Below are 22,070 nucleotides of genomic sequence, written 5' to 3' on the forward strand. Positions count from 1 at the left end.
GCCTATTATTACTCACAGTGAGCCTTCCAGATACTTAGTCATGTCGGCCTGGAGAAACTCAATGATCCTTATCCTCATGCTGTGATCGGGACACTTTTGTTCTGCTAACATGCACTTGACATCATAGGGAAACTCTGGTAAAACATACGACTTAGTCCATTGCAATGCTTTATTCCTTGCTAGAACATGTTTCACATTCCTTCTGTTAAATAAAAACACACAGAGTGAAATTCTATTTCAAATAGATGCAACTTATGAATTCTCTACATCCCAAGAAATGTGGAATTAATCAATCCTTCTCACACCCGTTCATCTATCCACAAATGTCTGGGAGGTCTCATTAGCTATCTCTGTTTTCTTTCCCTTTGCACACACATAAATAATTTGTAGTTCTGGGGGAAAAATATCTTAATAAAATAGACTGTGGAATAAAGCCTAAAGTTGGAAAGAAGATTGAACCACATATCTTGAAGATATGTGATGCATAGCTCAAAATTGAACAAGATACCAACTAAAAGAGAGTAAGCTGCAACTCAGCAAAGCAAAAGAGGCACACAAATAAAGTCTTGGTGCCTGATTAAGAAAGTTCTTCTAATTAATTTATTCTGTTACTGTTTGTAGTGAAATACAGGATCCACTTAATTTAGTTGGTCTTTGGCTACTTTTTAAATCTATTTTTATTTTTTAATTTAATTTTATCTATTTTTTTCTTTTTAGAGAGAGGAAGAGTGAGCTGATGAAAGGGGTAGAGGGGAGAGAGAGAGAGAGAGAGAGAGAGAGAATCTAAGCAGGCTCCACACTCAGCACAGAGCCCGACAGGGACTCAGTCCCACAACCTTGGGATTATGACCTGAGCCAAAATCAAGAGTTGGCTGAGGCACCCCAGTCTTTGGCTATTCTAATAAGGTAAGCGTAGTTTCTGAATTAAAAGTACATGTCAGATACTTACATTCAGATGAAGTTTCTACAAAAGGCTACAGAAAACTATAGCTACAGAAACCAAATCAAGCTCATCAGTGTTTACCGGGGGCTGCAGGTTGGAGTGGGGACTGATGGCAGAGGGGTGCAAGGGGAGTTACTCAGGGGGATGGAAGTGTTCCAAAATGGACTGTGACAATGACTGTGCACCTGTACAAATGTGCTAGAGTTAACTGAGCTGTATATTTTAAATAGATGAACTTCATGTTATGTAAACGATACTCCAATAAAGTTATTTATAGAATTAAATATGAGAACCACTTGAAAACCCTAAAGTCAGTAACTGAACATTAAGTGTGTAAAAAGAAGAATCTATAGGAAAATTTCCACACAACTTATCAGGGGCAACAGGCTTGCTTTGGGATGGAAGTGAAGTAGGAGAGGCGAGCCAAGTAGAAGACAAAGAACAGAAGGATTTCCTGAATCAGCCTAAGTAGATTTATTTTCTGGCACGCTCATGGAATCCTTAGCAGTCCAAACAAACTTCTGATGAGTTTTGAAAGGCCGGGCTTCCTTTAGAATGTGAGGTCATATATTATAAAAGTGCATGAGCTATAATGAAGCATGGAGAATAAAGAAAAGAGGAGAAAGCACTCTCCTCTCTTTTCATGATAAGCTCTCTCCTTGTTTCCCCTCTTTGGCAGTCCTGTATCAGTGGTGAAAATATGTCCTGGCAGAAATAAGCACATGGATAATTTAATACTTGATCCAACGCAGCACCAGGCAAATCCCAGATGACATTTGTGCTTCAGCCCAAACTATTTCCAGTATGTTTTTCTCTCATTTCATTCAATCATTTAACCAAAAGTAACTGGGGGAGTGGAGGGGGGGTGTCTATGGTATGCCAATTACTCTTCTATAATCCTGATTTCCTTTCCTATTGTAACAACTTGTTTCTTTTTCCCATGATCTCTCCCTTACCCACTCAGACCAAGAGTGTAAAGTAAGGCAAGTTTTATTTGCTGTATTTTGTGCCTTCCCTAAGTTTTTAAAAGGTGCTGTAACTGTGCAGGTGTTAAACCTGGTTTCAGTACATTCTATCTCCTTTGCCCCAGGAGTTTCTGGTAGCTAAAGTAGCTGCATGACATCTTTGGGCTTTTCAGGTTGTGATCTCTTGTTTAGTACTGCATCAGAGGGTAGCTTCAGGATTCCAATGCTAGCAGATAAGGCTTGCTACAATTTTTACCTTCTTGTTCTATATATTTTTTTCTATATGTCTCTTTTCTTCAAAATAAGGGTAGGGACTATATACCACGGTATTATTTTTGTCAAATGCCCTAATTGTCGCTAGGTATATGCAAGCTCTACCAAAGCTAGGTATTACATCTTGCTTTTAATAGCATTCTTAGGCAAAATCAGAGGCATCATTTTGTTTTCTTTACATTGAAGCGATTTAACAAGGTATTCTGGAAGTGAGGGGAATACAAGTTAAGCGATCTAATACAAATCCAGACAAGTATTACACAAGTAAAGGGACTCATCAGAAATTTAAAATACACTCTAGGGGCACCTGGGTGGCTCAGTCAGTTAAGCGTCTGACTCTTGGTTTCGGCTCAGGTCATGATCCTGTGGTTCATGGGATTGAGCTCTGAGTTGGGCTCTGGGCTGATAGCGTCAGCCCAGACACTCTCTCTCCCTGTCTCTGCCCCTCCCTCACTTGAGTGTGAGTGTGCAAGTGTGTGTGTCTCTCTCTCAAATTAAGCAAATAAATATTTTTATAAAATAAAAAGAAAAAAGAAAAACACACTTTAATTTAGAAGCAGATAACGGCGCAATCGTTTCCCATTCATATTTTCATTGAACCAAAAAAAAAAAAATCTTTACTGTGAGGTTAAGATTATTCGTAATATCTTTATTGAGGCAGAGTTGAGCAGAATACCAGTGGAAGTCACCCTAAAGCAAGTGCAAAGAGCAGAAAGCAATCCCAAACTGAGCGGACACTAATACTTCTATCCCCACCTCAGTGCCAGGGCTTGTCAACAAAACACCACAAAACAAAAGACCTCTGATCCAACAGATCTCAATCCTGGGTATGCAATAAAATCAACTGAAAAGCTTATAAGACTTTTAAGACAATGTTAGTGGCTAGGAATGATCCCAGTCTAAGTGAATCAAAGTCTATTGCACTAAAGAGTTTATATGTAGAGTTTATTTTGTAATAAAAAAACTTCCAATTAAGTCGACACATTTGATAAATGGCAATATCATCACTGCAATATGCATTAATTTTAAAAAATTATGAAATGAGGTTCTCATGAAAGAAAGTTCATTGGTTTTGAAATGTTGTTTAACTTTGGGGTGAAAAATCATCTAATTTTGCAGACAGTAGGGGGCTCACCTATGGGAAGGAAGATAGCTGTATTAAGAACAGGTCAAGTTGAGCTCCAGCTCTCTAAGGAAAAATTTCAATGCACAGAAGACAGAGACTGAGCCTTGGAAGTGAGCAAAAAAGGCGTATGTGTTATCCGGGGACAGGGACCATTTCTTTTATCTCCAATATATATAATTTTGCTTAGTAGAGTTAATGCACAACGACTTTGATGGGAGGATGAATGTGGTCAACTGAAAGGAGTGGTTATCTGAGCATGGCTGAATTCACTTCGGTCTCAACAATATATCTAACCTTTCAGCGGTTCCTCACTGCATTTGCTACCCTGGTAATCCAACTCACCATTTATGCTCCCAATATGTCCCTCATATCACTCCCATCATGCCTTTCCTTAATCTCTTGCACATTAACCTCCTCCCAATCTCTTTATTAAGACTGCCTCCTTGAAAATTGATAATGATTTCCTAATTTACAAATTCAGGACCTTCAGGCAATGGCTTTTTCAAGATCTTTCTAACCACATGTAGTACAATTGACCACTTTTTCACAGTCCTGTTTTCGTTCTCATTTTCCTAGACGCTATTTTACTTGCTTCCCCTCTTCCCGTTTCTCCAAGAACTCAATAATCTCTTCCATGCTTTGCCCTCCACCTCCAGCAACTTGTACATTATTCATTTCATACTCAACATGTCCAAAATGATTTATAATCTTTTCATTTCAAAACCAGTTTTCCATTTACTGTAGACTGAATTGTGTCTCTCCCACCAACATTCATACAATTGAAGCCCTAATTCCCAATGACGCTGTGGTGAGAGGACTTTTATAGAAATAATTAAGGTTAAATGAGCCCCTGTTATATAGGATTAGTGTTCTTATAAGAAGAGACATCAGGGAGCACACTCTCTTTCTCCATCATATTGGCCATTTGCAAGCCGGGAAGACAGCTCTCACCAGAAATTGGCTGACACCTTGATCTTGGACTTTCCAGCCTCCAGAATGTAAGAAACAAATTTGGTTTTTAAACCACCCAGTCTATTTAATTATGGCAGCTGAGCTAAGACACCATTCCAATTTCCATGTTTCTTTCATTGTATCGCTTTCTCTTAGCAGCTCAGACTTAACACTTCACTGTCTTTTTCATCTTAATTCTTTACATCTGGGTATCATGAAAATTTCCCTATATCTTATCTCTTGTATTTGCCTACTTCTCTCCATTGTTCATGTTACTACATTTACCCAGGCATTCAAATGTGGGCTACTTCAGCAATTGACCAGCAGAGTTCTGCTTCTGGAATGGCCTAATTAGCTCACACTGAACCGGCTATCCCTCGAATAATAACTATTAGCACTAGACAAAATACAAAAGCAAATAAACAAGCAAACAAAAATGAATTGAAAACACTGGCAAGTAGAAAAAAAAAAAAAAAAAACAGGCAGATTCTGAAGAGGAGTCTACACTTGGAAAAAAAAAGAAGACATGGAATGAATTTCCTTTTTATGACTTTTGGCCTGAAGGCAGGCCTCAGGCAGTGCTGCTAAAACTCTAAGAGCAAACCCACCATCTTTCTGGACTGCTGAATTAGTGGGCAGAGTTTGGGCAACCTCATCTCTGGAAAGGGAGAGGAGAGTCTCAGAAAGGAAACATCTAATGAGAGGGAACTACAAATTTTGTGTCTAAACGGTCCAAATCTCTGGCTGATCTGGAACCACACATGTGCATAACTCCATTGCAAATAAGAGAACTAAACTTGGATTTGAGCCGATCCCCAAGAGACAGTTTTAAATGTGAGCCCAACAAATTTTGTTGTTTTGCTAAAACAAACTAACCAACAATCAACACTCTTCAGGTGAATAAGCCAGAATCAAGAGTCTCCACACTGTAACATTCACAATGTCTAGGATATAATCCAAAATTATGTGACATAAACAAAGTCCCAGAAAAGTGTGACTCATTTTCAAGAGTAAATGCAATTAACAGAGTATGATGTTGAGATAATCCAGATGTTGATGAGGACCTTAAAATAGCTAGCATAACAATGTTCAATGACTTAGAGGAAAATGTGCTTGAATGATTTAAATAGTAGGACATTTTAGCAGTGAAATAGAAATTATTAAAAAGAACCAAACAGAAATTTTAGAAGAGGAAATTACAAAATTTGAAATAAAAAAAATGTACTAGCTAGGATTAACAGTAGAACGGAGGTTATATATTATATACTCCCTATATAGAGTGAGCTTGAAGGCAGAACAGTAGAAATAATCCAGTCCAAAAAACATAAGGAGAAAATAGATTGAAAAAAAATATGGTAATAGTTCACTTTTTAAATTCCATGTTGCCATATTTTATCCCCTTAGATAGTCATAAAACATTCTCCTTTTGACCTTCTATCTAATTTTACATAAACACTGATATCGTCATGTCAATCTGTAGAAGAGCCAGAAAGAGCTGGCTAATGACTTCCAAGTGCTCTTTGACCCAAGACATAACCCAGGTACCCAGTACATTAAACCAGTCTTGATTGACACGGTAACTATGCCCAAGAAAAAGAAGCAACTCAAGTTCTAGGCCCCTGGATCCTGGTCTGATTGAATGACCATATCAAACTATGCCAATTCATACCTGTCTATCTGAGGTCAGGACACCTTAAGAAAGCTGTCAATGAGGCTATTCAAAAGTAACATCTCTCTGTAGCTTGCCAGGCTCCTGGGTTCCTATGGAGAAGCCCTTCCTAGGACTCAGTTGCCCTGCCATGATAATAAAGCGGATACCCAGGACTACTGTCTCTAGAGAGAAGACAAACAAGATGTATAAACACAAAACAGAGCTGGACAAGAAACATATTGCATGGACAGTGGACTGTTGCTGGCCTCCTACGTTTGTCCTAATCATATAACAAATTTTGCCTTAATTTGATGAACACTTGGGCTACCACTTCTACTGTTATCTTTTGGAGCAGTTTATTCTGAAGAAACACTCACTGGTTACCTGTCTTTGTTGCTATGACTGGAATCTACAGAGGAGCTCAGCTGTCTCTGGGTTTACGTGATCTGATAACTGTACATCATGTGATGTGATCTGATAACTGCACATCACGTATAAGCCACGTGCAGTCCAAACACTCAAGAATCTAACATTTCTAGGGACTATTCCCAATGTGTTAAGGAATTTAAAAAAACCTCAGGTATTGAAAGATTGCTGGGATTAGACAGAAGCCACTGTGGAAGTTTCACTGCAAATCTACAAGTCCCATAGTTTAAAGACCAAGTGTATGGGAAAGCTGAAACTTTGCCTGTGATACCTGACTGTACTAGATGTTTTGCCTTTTGTGATTCATCATGTGAACTTCACCCTTTTCCCAGTTGTTATAGGCATGATAATCTTCCTTTTTCCTTACAAGGTAACCCACATGTTAAGTGACACGGGTGATTCAGGATTCTCCTGTCCCTAGCCATCATGCACTATGCATTGAACACGGTAGATAGGCCATCAGGGACCCAATGTGCTGTGTTTATCTCTTCGACCAAGAGCATCTCCAGTATCTGGTCTTGCTGAGAATAGTCCTATTTCTAAGGGCAGCCTGAGCCGGGCCTATTCTTAAATTATCAGCCCTGTGGGTTCCTGGAACTCTCCAAGAAGAGGAAAATAACTATGATTTATTAACATATTTGAATGTAAAAAATGTATGTTTGGAAGGAAAAACCTGGAACTATTCCCTGCAATAAAAACCCCATTTACAGCCATTGAGTGTTGGCAGCTATTTTATCCCCATGAAAGCAGACACTCTTGCTTTAGGGAGACTGTAAACTCTTGAACCTCCAGACCAAAAAGTGTCAGCATTTCTTTGTGAATTAAAACATCTCAAGAGTCCAAAGCTTTTGCTTCCAATTTAGTGGACTCTCATTTTTAAAGAAATTTTCCATTCTCCCTTTACTTATCTCCACAAATAAAGCAGGTGATAAGGTTTTTAGATTCTATAAACAAAAGCAAAATTCATGGTGTGTAACTTCTTAACATCCCAAATTTGAATTCATCATACTTAATACTTAGGACAATTCATAACATGGTCCAATTTTGTGCTATCTTATTATCAGCTATTATCCCATGTGAATTCTCAGATCCAGCCAAAAATCAAGCCTTCTATATTTTCAGAACACACTATACATGTATCAGTAGTTGCTTCTTTCACCCAGAAATCCCTAAGCTTTCCTCATACTCCTAGACTCATCTTAAGCACTTATGGTGAACTCTCCTCCATTCTCCTGGCTCTCAGGTAGTCTCCCTTATCTGAATCCCCCACATGGCCTCGTCCAATGTTGGCCCCATGGGTACTCAACTAAGTCTTGCCTCCTCATCTGTTTTGATTTCCCTATGAATTTGCTGAGTGGAACAGTTTGTAACAAAAATGTAAAAGATTTAGGAACGTTTGAAAGAGATACAAAATATTAAATGTAATATTCTATGACAGATAAAGACGGTCTTTAGTTCCATACATTTTTGTTTTCACACATAAAATCGCCATCTTTCCAGAAGGAGAGTTCTGTTATATTAAAAACAGCCCCCCTACCTCAAAGGAACCATTGACTAGCAAGGCATCAAGCCAATGTGCCAGAAAAAAGAAGTGCCACATCACTAAGTCCTTATGTTTGAGATATGGAAACCAGTGGGACCCAAATGCTAGAGAGGCAGATCTGGGATTGGAGTGGAGTCTTCTGTATGCACAAAAGGTATCCAAGAATTAGACTGGCTGGGGAGAATTGCAAAATGATCAATGTCCTCTCCTCCCCCACCCCCCAGGTAAGCCTCCCAAAAAGGAACTTTCTCAGTGTCTCACCAAGCTTCAGCTGCATCCCATGTGGCTTCGCTACAGAACCAGGGGCAGACTTCCCATCACACTCATCTGAATCCTGGTTGACTTTTGGAGCCATAGTCATTTCATGTATCATCCCTGCTATCTTAAACTTCAGAGAACAAATGGCACCTTTCTCCAGGAGCATCTATTTAGAGATAATCTACTACTTCAGGGACTGTGATGCTTTTCTAATTTTATAAAATAGTATAGCTTTCTGGTCCTCCAGAAAAAAGAACCAAGGACAACTGGATCACGTGGCTGTGAAGAATGGCCATTCAGGCCAAAGGGCTTGGTCTTCACATCTGAAGTAGCACAGGGGTAGTACTGCCATCATGGGAAAAGAAAGTTGTGACAATTGCAATGCTTTCCAGGGACTGGACTGAAAGATTGTGTCCCACAAACCATTTTATTTTGAGATCTCATTTTCATTTTCTTCTTCTCCTCACCCAAGCTTACAGACTTTATCCACTGAGAATGGTATAGATTGGCAAGCCCTGTGTTACATGATCAACTCTGAAACTAAATGCACGTAACCACAGCAACATCTAAAAGCTTAAATGTTTTTGGAACATAGAAGAAGAGGGAGGAAGCTATAGCAGCTTAGATATCTGTTTAAAGAAACTGCTATCACTTTAGCCTAGAAAAGAAAAGGATGTTACAATATATATCTTCAAAATAGTGATCATATTTGACCTAGCTACAAGTTAAACAGAAATATTGCTCTGTGTTCTATGCCAGTACTCTGGCAATTGCCCGCTTTACTTTACCTAGGCAAGACTTTCCCCTGCTAAGAACACAAGATGAACAAAAAGTTTGGCAAAACTCCCTAAAGAGGCACATGCCAATGAGCAAAGTGAGACGCCACCTCTGAAAACAGTGAACAGTGTCACTGCAAGACATACATGGACTGTGACGGAAATGTTCTTTTGTTGCCGGAACTGATGGTACCTACCACTAATTCAGAAAAAGCTTGCTCCACACTCTCAGCATTTTGATGTTTGCTTTTAATTTATGTGTTATAGTGGCGGGCTTTCACGTCTGCCATTTAATCCGTGAGTCTTCCAGAAGAATTTAGTTTCTGAAGTGCATGTGTGAACACATACCCAGATACAAAAAGGGGGTAGAGATGTGAATGGCATCAGGCATGTGCTGTGGTGTAGACACACTCCTCTCAAATTCTCCCTGTCTTTGGCTGCCAGTGTGAGTGTCAAAGACCCAGGAGCCTTTGGGGCCTTGACTAATCACAAAAAGAAGCCAATATAAATAATTAGTTTATGTCTTCCTATTATCCAATTCCTCTTGGTATTGGCAGCCCTACAAAAATCCAGGAACTTCTAGCTTATACTTTCAATATTTATGCTTACTAGCATGATAGTCACGAAAACCATAAATAGGTCTCAGAACTATCATGCGTGAGTCCTGTTTTCATTTTTGTTCCTCTTTCATACATAAGCAAAATTAATGAGACATTACCTACTTAGTTGTTGCAAAATGGTTCAGTACTACTATTTTGTAGTTTAGAAGTGTCAAAATATGATCACTTAGGATTGAGTGGATCCAGGGCAGCTTTTTAAAAAATCCACCTTCATACGACTAGACCTTTGGATCCGGACCTCCCAGAGAACAATATATGTCATGTCCTTAGAGCATCTTTTTTTGGGGGGGGGGGCGGTGTGCAGAGTAGTGTGCAAATTTCACTCCTCAAATCTGATCAGAGTGCTTGTTTCGTGTGCCTCTTGGGCAAGACCTTTAGTGACTTGGTCTTCTCCCAGCAGCCCTGTTCACCTGCTCATCTAGCCTGGGGTTGACCAATTCCTCTACTATGGGAGCTTCATAAAGATCACAGTTTTACATTTGTAAGGATTCAGGTAACCTGATTTGTCACTGTCACAGTAGTTCAGGGCATTCGGTGGCTCACTGAGGAATGTAGACAATTCTGAACAAAGATAGTGAGTCCCTCTCTTTGACAGGCTGTGTTATTGAACTGGCGTTCAGGCTCACTCCCATCAGGTGTGTACTTCCATGTAATGTTAATATGTAAAGTAGTAAGAAGAAGCTCTGGACTTATCTATTTTTCTTCACTCCATTGAATTCTATTGAATAAACTGGTAAGTATCTCCTTCACAATGCAATTCTGCCATAATTTGGATATGGCATCACCATTATTTCAGGCTCTGAAATACAAGGAAAAACTTACCACCTAGCAAGACTCTTCCCTCCACCTGCATTAATTAATCAAGTCCTCTTGATTTTCTATTTAAATATCATTTTCTCTATTACCACTGTCTTAGTTTGGACCTTCACCATCTCTTGCTTAAACTTCACCCTAGCATCTTCCTTCTTTCATGCTTCTCCAGTCCCTTCTCTATATCACTACCTCAATACATGATGAAACACCTCTGTAATCCATAGCACTAGTTTTCAATTCTCATTATATATTAGAATTGTGTGTGTAACTTTAAAAAATACTGAATCACAGGTCCCACCCTGTCTTTGTTCGGGCTGCTGTCACAAATTAGACTGGGCGGCTTGAACAACAAACATTTATGTCTCCCAGCTCAGGAGGCTGGAAGTGTGAAATCAGGGTGCTGGCACAGCTCGGTTCTTGGTGATTTCCCTTTTCCTGGTTTACAGAAAGCAGTCTTCTTGTCTTGTCCTCACATGATGGAAGGAGAGCCAGCAAGTTCTCTGGCCTCTTCTTACAAGAGCACTAATCCATCTATGAGATGGAATTCACCTTCATGACCTAACTGCCTCCCAAAGCCCCACTTCCAAATACTATCACATTGGGATTGGAGTTTCAGCATATGAAATGTGGGGGGACACAAACATTTAGCCTCTTGTACATCACCAGAAATTCTTCTTTTTTTTTTCTTTTTTTAGAGAGAGACAGAGCAAGCAGGGGAGGGGCAGAGACCAAGGAGAGAGAGAATCCCAAGCAGACTCTGTGCTGTCAGCATGAAGCCCAAATGGGGCTTGAACTCACCAACTGTAAAATGATGACCTAAGCTGAAACTAAGAGTCAGACGCTTAGCCTACTGAGCCACGTAGGCACCCCAAATCGTCACCAGAAATTCTTGTTGGTCTAGTGCTTTGCTACTCAAGAGTGGCTCTTCGCGCTGGCATTCCCTGGAAACTTATTGGAAATGCTGACTCTCAGGCCCCACTCCTGACCTATTAAATCAGAATCTGCATTTTAACAAAACGCCCAGGTGATTTTCAAGTAGAGAAGAGCTTGAGAAGCAGTGGTCTAGGGCGCTGATATATTTTGCTTAAATCTTGCAGGTGAACCTAATATACAGTTGCTCTGTTCATGGACACAGCCTGGAACCTCCTTACCTCTTGAATGGCACCTCTTACCATCTCCACCAACTCCATTGTCTCCACTGCTACCTCTCACTGTCCCAAACTACCGACTCCACAGAAGTCCCTATACGATTTCAGGTGTTTGTACCTTGGTGCGTGCTGTTTGCTTTGCTCTGAATGTCCTTTTCCTTTCCTGCCCTATTTTCCTTTAGATAAGTTTCTAGTCAGCGTCCAAAATCCCCACAGAGGGCTTCTCCATACTCACTTCCCTGGAAGTCCTATTTCTCCCTCTTTTGTGCTATTTCTGTACCCTGTGAATTTCTACTTCTCCATCCCTTTCCCAATATTGCAGTTATTAGCTTCCATATCTCTTGCCCACTAGACTCGGAGGTCCCCTACGTAAGGACTAAATTGCCCTCCACCTCACCCACAGTCTACCTAACACCTAGCTCATGATGTATATTCAGTAACTTTTGGACTGAACGAAGAGGGAAAAAAGATTAGAACTCAAGCTTACTTTAGCTCTCTAAAGACTTCACATTAGATTTAATGGGAATGCGCAGGAGTCGGAGAATTATTTATCAGTGTGACGGCCCAATTTCCCCTGATTCTGTAGTTCTTGTTTGGCTGGGCCCACAGATATCCTCCACTGAAAGAAACTCACCAAGTTCTAGCTTAGTGAGCCAGCATCCCTCGCTTCATTTGAGTCTCTGCTCCAGCATCACCTGGTCAAAGTCAAAAGACTTCCCTGAAAGTGCTATCTGAGATAGAACGTTCCTGAATACACGCGTGCGCACACACACGCACACACACTCACGCCACTCACTCTCTATCCACCCCTCCCTTTCCTTTGTATTATTGGTCTCCATAGCACTTAAATATATTATAATGTAGTGTCACTTTTTTTTTTTTTTTTACTTTTCTTCTCCATTAGACTGTGGGATGGGAGGTTTGGTCTGCTTTGTTCACTACTGTATCCTCAGTGCCTAAACAAACTACCTGGCACAGAGATATTTACATATGAAATGAACGCTGGCTTAGCTAAGAAATCTTTAAGTCCGTATTTCCTAAGGTGTTTTTTGTAACATTAACAGATGTTGCACGGAGAAAGAATTCTGGGTCAAACAAAGTGAAATGAGTTTTCTGTCCATAGGACTCCTCATAGCATTTACTGTCTCAGTGCACTGTGGGAGTCTCCAATTAAGGACTAAAGTTAGAATGTAATACTTTGAAAGCACAGATGCTTTACGTACAGATTATATATACCTTGTGGTGGGAGATGGTGCGATCCTGCATTTCCCTCTGAAGGGTCCTTGCTCCACTGACGTGGGACAATTTATCACCTGTTGCCTTTGGTGCGCTTCATTGAACCTCCTTTTTTTTTGCTCACTGGATAAGAGGCACATATGACCGTGGTGTCCTTATCTGAGCTGAATGATAGAGCCGACGGACGACACATCAAGTGTGGACCCACTGCCATTTGCTTTACTGAGCTTAGGCAGATGGGTAAGATCACTGAGCATTTCCAAGGAAATGTAGACCAAGGAAAAAATCATTAAGATGATTTTTAAATACACTTGAAACCATGACTAATTTATAATTATGCCCTAAGGGAGAAGCAAGACATCTGCACACATATGCTTAAAGTTTAAGCAAAGTGTTTTTAAAGTAACATTTAAGAAACCTCTACCTCTTTATTTGATTTTATGCCTTATTAAGTACTAAAAGGGAAGCAAATTGTACAAATGAAAAACAAAGGATGGCATTGAAAAAAAAAATCTCTTTCCAAAGGGTCACGAGCACATCTAAGATGGATCCTCATAATCCTTTCCTTGCATCAAAGATGCGAATTTAAGCAATTCAGGCAAGAGTGTGGCATCACCTATCACCAGAAAAACCTGCACTACGTCACCGCACCCTAGTATTTCCCTGGGACACACACATCTCTATTAGAGACTTAGCCAAGGTCAGGTGAACAGCTTGACTCTGGAGCCTTCTTTTTCTTCTTGTTTGCAAATAATCTGAGTGGAAAGCACGTGTTCATAGAAAAAATATCACAAGAATGACAGCCACCTTGTACGGTGTGTTAATAGATGCCAGGTACTTGAATATGTCATCCCATTTGGACCTCACGAACTACACATGCAGGTGAATGTTCCCACCCTCTGTTGTGCCGAGACCACCTGGCAAGCAAGTGGAGGCAGGATTCTAGAGCTGGTGCATGCCCAAAGTGGGCACTTGTTCCACTGTCCCTCCCTGTCTCTTGAAAGCACGTGGCTTCACGAAAGCCTTCGAGCCAAACAATGTAAGCTTTCTAGCCTGTTATGTGTAAGTGGTTTATAAACTCCTGGAGTTGAACCCTGTGAAAAAGTCAGCATATTTAGTATGAATTGTATCAAGAGATCGCAAAAGAAATTGATGTTATTCAAACATTTATCCTGCCCCACGAAGATACATGCAGTCTTTCACTGGATCATACACACCTTCAGTTCAATTTAAAAACTCCTACGTAGACTCTGCGTGCCAAGGACTGTGCCAGCGCTGTTTATAACGACAAATAAGGCATGGTCTTTGCCCAGAAGGTGCTTTTAGTCTAATGAGAGAATAAAGACTTTAAAGCGACCAGTTCCGTTAACTACTTTTAAAAGTCAAGCAAGTGACACATAGAGGATACTACACAGATGCAGGGCTCTTTGCCCGGCCTGGAATAACAAAATGGAAGGTTCTTCTAAAAGAGGGATTTTGAGCAGAATCTTCAAAGATGAGCAGGTAGGGAAGGGAAGGGAACAACACAGCCTGATACAAAAGCCATGCAACAGCCCTTAATCAACCCCTGTTGAATGAATAACATGCTAGGCAGATGGGCAGGAGGAAAGGATCAAGGGTGGCTCCCTTGAGCCAAGGGTGGCTCCTTGAGCTGGATGATGGAGCCCCTGTCTGAGATAGGCTGTGGGAAGGGAGAAAATCTGTGCCATGCCAGGCACGGCTCTAGATAAAGGGCAGAACTGGAGTGGAAATATTTAAACTAGGTACATTGTCTTTAATCTGTCTCTACCCACAACACAACTGATTGCCCAAGAGGAGACAGCTGATCCATGCCGGACCCCTTAGTTTCTCTTCCCTGGATGCCGAACTAAGCAACACTGAAAGACTGAATCAGTTGACTAGGATAACCTGAGCTGTTTTCAGGGAGAATTTAATGTGGAGTCAGTGCTATGGCAAGGTAGTCATATGCCAGCCAGTCTGCACACGGCACAGCAGCCATGAGTAGTAGGATAAATCCACCCTCCTAGGGAGAAGCAAGGGAATGAGGCAGACAAGGAAAGCAGAACAGAGACAGAGATGGCCATCGCATGGCTCCGTGAGAACAAGGACAGCTTCCTCCAGGCCCAGAGAATTTACATGTTTTGCCTTTGTGTGTTGTGAAATGTTTTTATTACAATAAACTCCCCTTGTCTTATGTTAGTTTGAGTGGATTTGTGTCTCTTGCACTCAAATACATACTAAGGCAGGGGACACGAGTTCATTTTTTGAACATATGTAAATCTGAGGTGCTTGTGGATAGTGAGGGGCAGTCACATAGCTTAGGAGACACTTACTGATTACAGAAAAAGGTCTAGGAATATTGGCTCTGGTTTCCAAACCCTCCTATTTCTTTCCATTTCTCAGTCAGGTCTGTTTCTTTCTCCCCCTTGCCGAGTTCTATGAAGAATGAGAATTACCATGAGGCCCAGGAAGTTTTCCTTTGACCAACTGTGTGAAAAAAATGCAATAATCATCGTGCCCTGCAGGTATCACAGAACCATTATGAGGATGAAATGTCACGAGAAGGCCTAGAAAAAGAGAAAAGACCTACAGAACCCATAAAAGGTTGTGTCCTCACCTCCCACTGGCAGCAAGTAGGGAGAGAAAAGTCCTATGGCAAGTGGCAATACTACCTGGAACAGTGCTCCCGGAGCGGTGATTGTGCTACACTGAGTATTTCCCATGTGTTTCCACAGTGCTCAGCACTTGGCAGGCTTTATCCATGGTTAGATGATGGTTCTCACAAAAGTACCATGAAGAAAGTATTATTGTTATTATTCCCATCGTGCAGATTTGGATACTGATTCACCGTGGTACTAGGGTCGCACTATTGGGTCTAATCATCTCTCCTCTTCTGTCTACTCACACCTGAACAGTTATAGAAGGGACTGGCTGCTGCTTTTGGGGGCTAAAGCTAACGGAAGGAGTAGTTGAGAACTCATGGCTTAGTCCATACACCCAGAGCCACATCAAAGGAAAGCCCTTGAAATCAACAAGCACCCATGAGCAGAAAGCAGGAGAATGAAGCCACCTTTAAAATGGATTTACACCTTCTGAACCATAGGAAGACCATCGGGACTAAGTCTCACCTAGGTCATTGCCTTCCACCTTCTTGTTCACCACCCCAGACAGGAGGCGATGGGCCCTAACGCTGAGAGATCTTCAGGAGCTGGGGTCTCTGTGCCCAGGGATGGGACGCAAGGTTGAAGACAGTGAAGAAGGAAAGAGGACAGAGAGGGCACCCCAGATCAGAGGCCCATTTTGCAAGCGCTCCTGATCAAAGGTGCAGCTTTTTCCTGCCTTTGAGGAATTACTGGGACCGGGCACCTGAGGTCTGAGGCTGCAGCCCTTCGTCCCCTGAGGTCCTGTCCTGATGGCCCTAGATCCTGCCTGAGGTGAGAATAGCATATTAGGGAAAACTCTCCAGAAGCCTCTTGACTTCTCTAAATCTTTTTATTGATTTACAAAAAAGAGAGACTAACGACCACCCTGCAAGACTGCTGTGGACTAAAGAAGTTAGTAATGTAAAAGTTTTGTGAAAACTATAAAGGGCCACACCCCGGCTTGATTATTGCCTAATTATTCTCCTACGCAAGTTGACATCTTCTCCCTTCAATGACAGTACATTTAAAGGAAAACATTTGCTGGTCGGTGGCTGAAAACCATATGCATCACGACTAGTGCATGAACCACATAGACCAGGAACCGGAAATGCTGTATAGGCTGTCATGACTTTTGCACCACATCTTACCTGCAACTGCCCCCAGAACTATGTCTGACTCTCATATTCCTGGGTCTAGTTCTCTAGGTCTATAGTTTCCCTTTGTTCCAACGTAGCCCATATATTGAAATACACTACCACATAAAATCCAACGTAGGAATAAAAGGAAGTGTTTACCAAAGCAGTGTCTCCATCAAGAGCAGTAAAGTTAAAAACAACCACAACTACAAAATTCAGAGCCAAAACAAAGACTCCACAAAAGGCATATGCTAGAGGACACGGTTCACTAAATAAATTCTGTTTTCGTGGCTATTGCCAATCACCCCAGTTTATGACAGAGAAATCTTCTTTCTCCTCAACATGTACTTGAAAGATGCTTGGTATCATCTCAAAACTTCACTTTTTCAATGTAAAGATCATAAATTTTCATCGTCACCTTTTACCAAATCTCTTCATCACTTGATAAAAGATTCCCTTGCAGCAAAACGAAAAGTTTCCACTTTCGAAATACATCTAAACAGATGAAATCTCAAAATATAAAGACAAATATTATCATTTGGCTCTAAAATGTTTAGAAATTAGCAACCCCACCTCTGCTTCAGTACTCTTTGGTCAATTACTCCATTATCAAGGTTTTCAGCTGGATAGAAAGATGGTGTGTGCTTCCCACGGTTGGCTGGGCTAGAGGACTGTTCATCCCTGTCACCAAGAAAGAAGAGTTGGGTTAGGAGCTGTTCAACGGGAGCCACAACCACTGGATCTCATGGCAGCTCGGAGGGTAGAAGACAGCCCATAACGACACCATAATCTGTGTCCACCTCCAAGCTCCACGTTAGGGGTATGACTAAGAGAACGGAAAAAAAGTAAAAAATTAAAGTAACACGGGAGCACTGGAGTCATCTCATGCAGTGGTTCATATGTGCCAGGAGGCAGGCTGACACCACTTCACAATGCTTTTCTCATCAACTGGTCATATTTATAAATAGTGTTACAGCAATCTAGTCCTCTTTGAAATGATGGTGATAACTGAACATATCCTTACGGGTTAATATCCTTAGCCTGCAAAAAAAAAAAAAAAAAAGTGATTAACTCCATCCGATTGCTTCTCCACTCTCTGCCATTTTGGGAGATCGCATACTATCTGTGAAATGTAACACCTTTCAAACCACAGTCCACTAACTCCCTCCCTTTATGGGTGATACAACTGAAGCCCAGAAGGAAAAGCAAGTTGCTCACCACCACAAGCTACTGAATAGCAGAGCCGGGAGCTGAGCTCGGTTTTCGAACTTTCCGGCGGCCTGTGATTCTTCTACCAGCTCCAACAAGAACAACAACCAAAGAGCAACTGTAAATACTCCTACCTAGTACATATTCCTATGATTTGCTCACATCTAAATAGGATGCCAAATATCCTTTCCAGATGTGGCCTACAAATACTGTTCAACATAACATACTAGACAACCATCAGCCACTAAAAGAAATCTGCACTCACATCGAAACCCATCTGCAATCTCCAATATAGAATGCCACTATAGACTCTTCAGAAGGAGTCTTAAGCATTATTCATTCTGCCCACTTCATTTTGCAGTTGAATCTAAAAAAAGCCAAGCATGTTTACAGCAGCACTCTCAACAATAGTCAAATTATGGGAAGAGCCTAAATGTCCATCAACCGATGAATGGATAAAGAAATTGTGGTTTATATACACAATGGAATACTACGTGGCAATGAGAAAGAATGAAATCTGGCCTTTTGTAGCAACGTGGATGGAACTGGAAAGAGTGTTATGCTAAGTGAAATAAGTCATACAGAGAAAGACAGACACCATATGTTTTCACTCTTATGTGGATCCTGAGAAACTTAACAGAAGACCATGGGGGAGGGGAAGGAAAAAAAAAGTTAGAGAGGGAGGGAGCCAAACTATAAGAGATTCTTAAAAACTGAAAACAAACTGAGGCTTGATGGGGGGTGGGAGGGAGGGGAGGGTGGGTGATGGGTATTGAGGAGGGCACCTGTTGGGATGAGCACTGGGTGTTGTATGGAAACCAATTTGACAATAAATTTCATATTAAAAAAGTAATCTTTACTCCAAAAAAATTAAAATTAAAATTAAAAAAGCCAAGCAAATCTCCAAGGTTAGAGGAGTAGCTATCATCAGAAGAGAGGTCTGAAATCAAGTGTTTTGATACCCAGCTTTAGGGTTCTTTCTAGTGCACCAAGTTCCTTTCTTTATTTGGCACTTCCTGAAAGGGTTTAATTAAATAGCATATTCTCATGCCACTCTTCATTATCATGATTCCCATGTGATAATACATTTGTCAAATGACAACATATTTGACAATAACCAAATATAGCCAATAAGCGTTTAAACCAAATATAACCAATAACCCCACCAGCAACTGTGGTTTTGTACCAGATTAATTTAACCAATCCTTAAAGTGAATAAGCTACTTCCTGGGTAGAGTGAAAAGCCCCCACTCAAAAATCCCTGGACTACCAGTGTTCCAAGTCTTGGCAATATTTGAAACTGGCTTCCTTAACCAGGTTAACAAAGAAATGAGACTATTTGAAGGAGGAAAGATTTTCTCAAAGCTTAGGTTACAACCAACATCAGTGAATTAACATGAAGTTAGGTACTGAATTACTTTTCACAACCTACAGAAGAAGCAACAGGAGTATCAACATTTAACTTAATGCAAGGCAGTGGTAGAACCAGGAATTAAGCCCAGCTTTCCTGGAAGTCCTGCTAGTTCTCATTTACTAGAGAACACTGTAAACTGATTTGTAGTGGAAACAAGGCTGTCTGTTTTCTTCCAAGCTGTGCCTAAAGCAATATCAAGATTCCAGTCAACTGAAGGGAACTTCCAGCTCAAAAGTCCAACTCATCCAAGAATGCTGGGAATTACTTTGTGAGCTGTTTGAGGTTCACACCCACGCTTTGCTGGAAAGGAATAGAAGCATACAATGGGAACTTCATCAAAAGTCACATATTGTGAGTGTGATTTTACATAGATATGTCAAAAGAACGTTTAAGAGAAATCCTTCAAATAAATCAGATGGTAGAATCTTCAGGCTGATCATGGACCATTCCTTCAAGACTACCTTTTCCCCTCCATGTTCCAAATAACCAAATATTCTAGAAATAAAGTTACTTAGGCCACGTCTCCCTAACATTGTATTCCCTATCAAAGAACAAGACAGGAATACATATTATTATAGATATGATCTGAAAAACTAAAGACATAGAATGGTATTCATCAACATCTAATCTTCTGTTAAAAATTAATGAATAATTATTTAATACTAGAAACTGCAAAAAGTCTCAAAATATGGGGAAAAAAAAACAAGTCAGAATGCTTGAAATGATCCTGGGGCGTAGATTTGTAAAGTGAACATCTTAATTTTGTAATTCCTGCTATCATTCCTTTTCACTGCATTAGTCAGTGATAAAAACAAACAAACAAACAAACAAACAAAACCATCCCTGAACCTCAAAGGCACCACAATTTTTTCTACATGATTTTTGTGGGATGTGATCTTAGCATTTAGCATTCTAGGGAGAAATTAGAAAACTCATTGTGGCAAGAGTCTTTAGCAAATTATACCGTGCAAGCCTCTAGAGGAGATTATAAATTAGTCACTATAAGAAATCCTTGGCAAAGGAAAAGCAAAGGAACAGTAAGAGATACCTTTCCCCAAACCTGGTTTTAAGACCCAAGCTTCAGGAGCCCATTCACACTCGTGCTGTATGGACACTTCAACCACCTGCTACAGAGCCTTCTGTATAGGAACGCCCGGTTTACAGGACTTCCCTAACAACTGGAGTCAGTGTTTAAAAGTGGCGCATTAAAAAAAAAAAAAAGTATCTTGATTCATAAAACTTTGCGAAAGTGTCCTTGATGCAGATATTAGAAATACTGTACACACCATCTAGCTGAAAATGGTCCCAGTTTTCAGAGTTTTAAACCCCAAACGTTGTGCTTGGGGAAAGCACAGCCTCAGCACGAAGGTCATTCAGGACCAGACTTACGGTGAGACAGCTTTTGCTCGCTGGAGAGGGGCTGTTTCTCTAGGGCTTCCAGGGGGCTCCAGTCTTTGACTCTTCTGCTTATATTTTGTAATTAAATCCATCAGAACAGCCTGGTGCCCAATTTTCTTTACCAGTTGCTGAACCATCCGATCATTAAGTGCTAGAAGAGCAGCCCCACTTATTTCTTCCTCTGGGAAAAAGAAAAAAAAAAATGTTTCTGCACGCTTGCCTGGTAAAGCGTTGTAATAACACACAGCACTCTGAACAAGCAAAATTGTATCTGGGGTTAAAAGGATCCTTTAAACCTGTCCTCTGAAGTTACAAAATTATCTCTATTTTTACAAAGATAGAACACTGATACTGCATCATTCCCACTTGCTCTCTGCTCCTAAGAAAGTCTCAGAACATGGAGTCGCGATAACACTTTTTACTTCCACATTAAGGCCTGCCCCTTCCAATTTCTCTGTAACAGGCATTGTTTTTATAAGGAAAAAAAAAAAAATCTTCTCAGAGAATCATTCTTACTAGTACCACCCAGGCAATATCCAAAACTTGTAAATCCCACACCAAACAGAACACATGCTGCATTAAAGATACAAGCAATTGCCAAATGCATATATCAAATATGTATTTTAACTCTTAATACTTTGTTTTATTTGAGCTCTTTTTGAAATACTACATTCTCCTCTGGCTACTAGGTCAAATGCAAACTCTACCACGGTCAGTAGAAAAAGGAAAATTCCCTACTGCAAGGACTCCACACCCCCATTCACATGCATTAGGCAATGAGAGTAATTAGCAGTTAATAGAGGACACTCAATATTTAGGCTGCTGTGTTAAGATTTTTTCAAAGTGTAAACAACTCACCTTGAAACCTACGAACTAGCTCTCCTAAGTTTTTCTCCACCAACCAACTGCAGACCTGATCAACTGACCAAGTTTCCATTGCTGTGTCCTGTAAATACACCTGTAGAATAAAAGGTCAGAGAAGGATTCTTCAGTTTTTCTCTGATTGTTGTTCTTTTATTTTTATTTTGCTTTCCAATCAGCTCTCTAATCTCAGCTCCTCCCTCTGCCAGACTCTTAAACTCTCAATACTAAGCTTCTTGAAAATTACTCTTTTCCGAATACACATCTAAAAGCTACTAATAAAACAAATACTCTCTTAAAAAAATGAGACCGGTTTGAACCTATTTCCTAGTCTCATTTCTCAAATTTCTTCACCTTCTCCTACTTTTTTTCCACAGGCATCCCTCAGCTTTACTAACAGACAGCCAAAGCCGTACAATGGTACCCAATCCTGTACCATTAACACCCAGGTTTCTTCACAAAGAAAAGAAAGGTGTGAAATTCACCACTACTAGGCTCATAAGGAAGTGGTTGACATTTACAAAAGGGGTGGGCAGGGGAGGCAGGGAGGAAGGGAGGAAGGATCAGATAAAAGCCTGACAAGATTCTTAGCAAACCAAGATTGTTTAACCCCTTGATGTTCCCAGCTAGGAAAGAGAGCTAGCTTGTAGTGTTTCTGAGGACTTTGTTTTAGCAGGAGGA

General features: G+C 40.6%; 1 protein-coding gene across 1 annotated transcript in view; it reads right to left on the minus strand.

The window, feature by feature from the left end:
- SAMD3 (sterile alpha motif domain containing 3) overlaps positions 1–21,773 on the minus strand; it is a 56,442-nt gene extending 34,669 nt beyond the window's left edge. Inside the window, exons 1-5 of the mRNA XM_042987151.1 lie at positions 21,744–21,773; positions 21,387–21,486; positions 20,520–20,709; positions 17,081–17,188; positions 17–202 (exon numbers count right to left, since the gene is read on the minus strand). Of these exons, the coding sequence (XP_042843085.1) occupies positions 17–202; positions 17,081–17,188; positions 20,520–20,709; positions 21,387–21,465 (563 nt within the window). The 5' untranslated portion in view covers positions 21,466–21,486; positions 21,744–21,773. The remainder of the gene's footprint in view (positions 1–16; positions 203–17,080; positions 17,189–20,519; positions 20,710–21,386; positions 21,487–21,743) is intronic.
- Between the last annotated feature and the right edge of the window lie 297 nt (positions 21,774–22,070).

Source organism: Panthera tigris, chromosome B2 (assembly GCF_018350195.1).
Source record: "Panthera tigris isolate Pti1 chromosome B2, P.tigris_Pti1_mat1.1, whole genome shotgun sequence".
Lineage (NCBI taxonomy): Eukaryota > Metazoa > Chordata > Mammalia > Carnivora > Felidae > Panthera > Panthera tigris.